At 40.6% G+C, this 2,291-nt stretch overlaps 1 protein-coding gene across 1 annotated transcript in view; it reads left to right on the forward strand.

Moving 5' to 3' along the window:
* Window positions 1–241: 241 nt before the first annotated feature.
* Window positions 242–2,291, forward strand: part of LOC107691571 (inactive carboxypeptidase-like protein X2) — a 27,261-nt gene continuing 25,211 nt past the window's right edge. The window contains exon 1 of the mRNA XM_016490228.1: window positions 242–497. Coding sequence (XP_016345714.1) covers window positions 350–497 — 148 coding nt within the window. The 5' untranslated portion in view covers window positions 242–349. The remainder of the gene's footprint in view (window positions 498–2,291) is intronic.

Below are 2,291 nucleotides of genomic sequence, written 5' to 3' on the forward strand. Positions count from 1 at the left end.
AAACATCCTCTACGTATCAACAACTCAACTTCATTTTTTTCTCCATATATGGTTCTTGAGTTGGCTCTTTGCAGAACAAAAAGGGTTAAAGCATCAGTAAACTTTACAATAAAACTTCTACTCTGTTTTCTTTCTTTCTTTCTTTCTTTCTCCCACCCCCTCTCTTCAAGTCTGTTTTTACACTCCTCCATAGCTCCTCATGTGTCTCTCCCACCCTCCCCTTCTCCTTACACCCCTCTGTCTCTCTTACACATTCTCTCTCTCCCTTTCCAGCGCTCACTCTCACTTCTCTCCTCAGAAATACTGTCCGTGGATCACCTCTTCTGTCTGCGGCAGTGAATAAGGCACCATGCTGGGACTGAGGGACCAGACGGCACTCTCAGTTCTCTGTCTGTCTCTGCTGGTTCGCTTCTGGACTGTAAACGGACTGACAGAACACAGCAACTCAGAGATCAGCCACACAGCCCCAGACCAACATGTGGTGGACAGAAGAGCAGGTACAAATGACAAAATGCTGTTGTCTGTCATGTTCTTTTTTGCTCTGGTGTATAAAAATGTACTTGCGCCTGTGCTTGGAGAAGCCACGTTTACGAAGGCAACTTATTGAGGAAGAAAAATGCTGCTGAACAACAGTACAAATGAATATTTAGCTGACACGGTGTGACGAATGGAGAAGCTGAAAACTAGTGCTGTACAAGTTGAAGACAGACTTTCATCCTTGTGTTTCAAAAGAATGTCATGGCTTCATTACGTTTGAAGTTCACATTCGTTCTGGCTCTGTTTTGGAATGTAATGCCAGCTTTTCACAAGCCAATCAATTCCCAGTGGATAAACATTGTCAGGTTGATATTTCATCTCTGAAAGCTTCGATAATATGTCTACTGGGTTTAATTAGGTAAAAATGGTCATTGGGACCCCAAATATAAGAAACTAAAAAATCAGTCTCAACAGACCACAAGGGTTAAATGTGATGTCACCTTTAACCAAGTACAAATTTTCTGTGATTTGGAACAAAAACACTTAGTATACAGTTGTCCAGCAGCACACCACATTTATGTTGACAGGTTATATTTTCCACATAGTTTACAGCACATTTTGAGTGGTAGTTTACCAAAGACAGGGATTCTTCTTGAAGGATGCCAGGTTTTTACAGTTACATGAGTAAAGCTCTTGGTGACATCGGCAGTAGCGTCCTCAATACTTGCACCTGTTGCTTGGAGAAGCCAAGTCTAAGAAGCCAACTCACTGAGGAAGAAAACCTCTGCTGAACGCCAGTACAAATGAATATTTAGCTGACACAGTGTGGCGAATAGAGAAGCCGAAAAACTAGCGCGGTACACATTGCAGACGGACTTTCATCCTTGGGTTTCAAAAGAACGACTTCATTACACTTGCAACTTGGATTAAGGAGTTAATTTAAGAGTTAATAGCAGCACTGTTGCTGAGGTTTGGAAAATATGCTTACTGGCAGGCTTTTGGTATTCAATAACACAGCGTTTCCATTAAATGCAGGGAAGTAGACTCACTCTGACAAACTGGACAGATCAGTAAAATTACAAAAAGTAATGGGAAAAACAGAAGTATTCATCAATGCACGTTATCCCAAAGAAGAAAAGTTACTGAAATCTTTAATCAAAATGTAATAACTTGCTCTTCCTCTGAGCTGAGTTTTCTTTTTACTTTCTGACCCTGCATAGACAGCAACACAGCTACCACGTTCAAGGCCCAGAAAGGTAGTAAGGACATCATTAAAATAGTCCATGTGACATCAGGGGTTCAACTGGAATTTTATGAAGCTATGAGAATACTTTTTGTGTGCAAAGAAAACAACAATAATGACTTTATTCAACAATTTCTTCTGAAACAATGAGCGGCTGTATTTTTATTAACAAACATTAACACAGATTAATAAATGTATTGTTCCATGTTCGTCTTCTTGTTGTTGTATTGGGTTCGTATCCAGCGTGCAAGGTTAATGCGCATGCTCTAAGTCTTCTTCTCCATTTTTAGTGTATGTCTGTGGCAGAATTACAGTGCCACGTACTGGTCTGGCATGTATACTACATTGTTTTGAGTCGGTTTCAGTGATTTCGTGTGTACGCAGATATTTCTGGAGACGATGCTGTGTTACGGAAGAACGAGGAAAAAAAAGTCGGATAGGGAAAGCACTGGCTTCGTGTGAATGTGGCCTTAGTTCATCGTCTGTATATTCTGGTTCAAATACAGTGGGTACGGAAAGTATTCAGACCCCCTTAAATTTTTCACTCTTTGTTATATTGCAGCCATTTGCT

This window comes from Sinocyclocheilus anshuiensis, unplaced genomic scaffold, assembly GCF_001515605.1.
Source record: "Sinocyclocheilus anshuiensis isolate Anshui unplaced genomic scaffold, SAMN03320099.WGS_v1.1 scaffold630, whole genome shotgun sequence".
In the NCBI taxonomy this organism is placed as follows: domain Eukaryota; kingdom Metazoa; phylum Chordata; class Actinopteri; order Cypriniformes; family Cyprinidae; genus Sinocyclocheilus; species Sinocyclocheilus anshuiensis.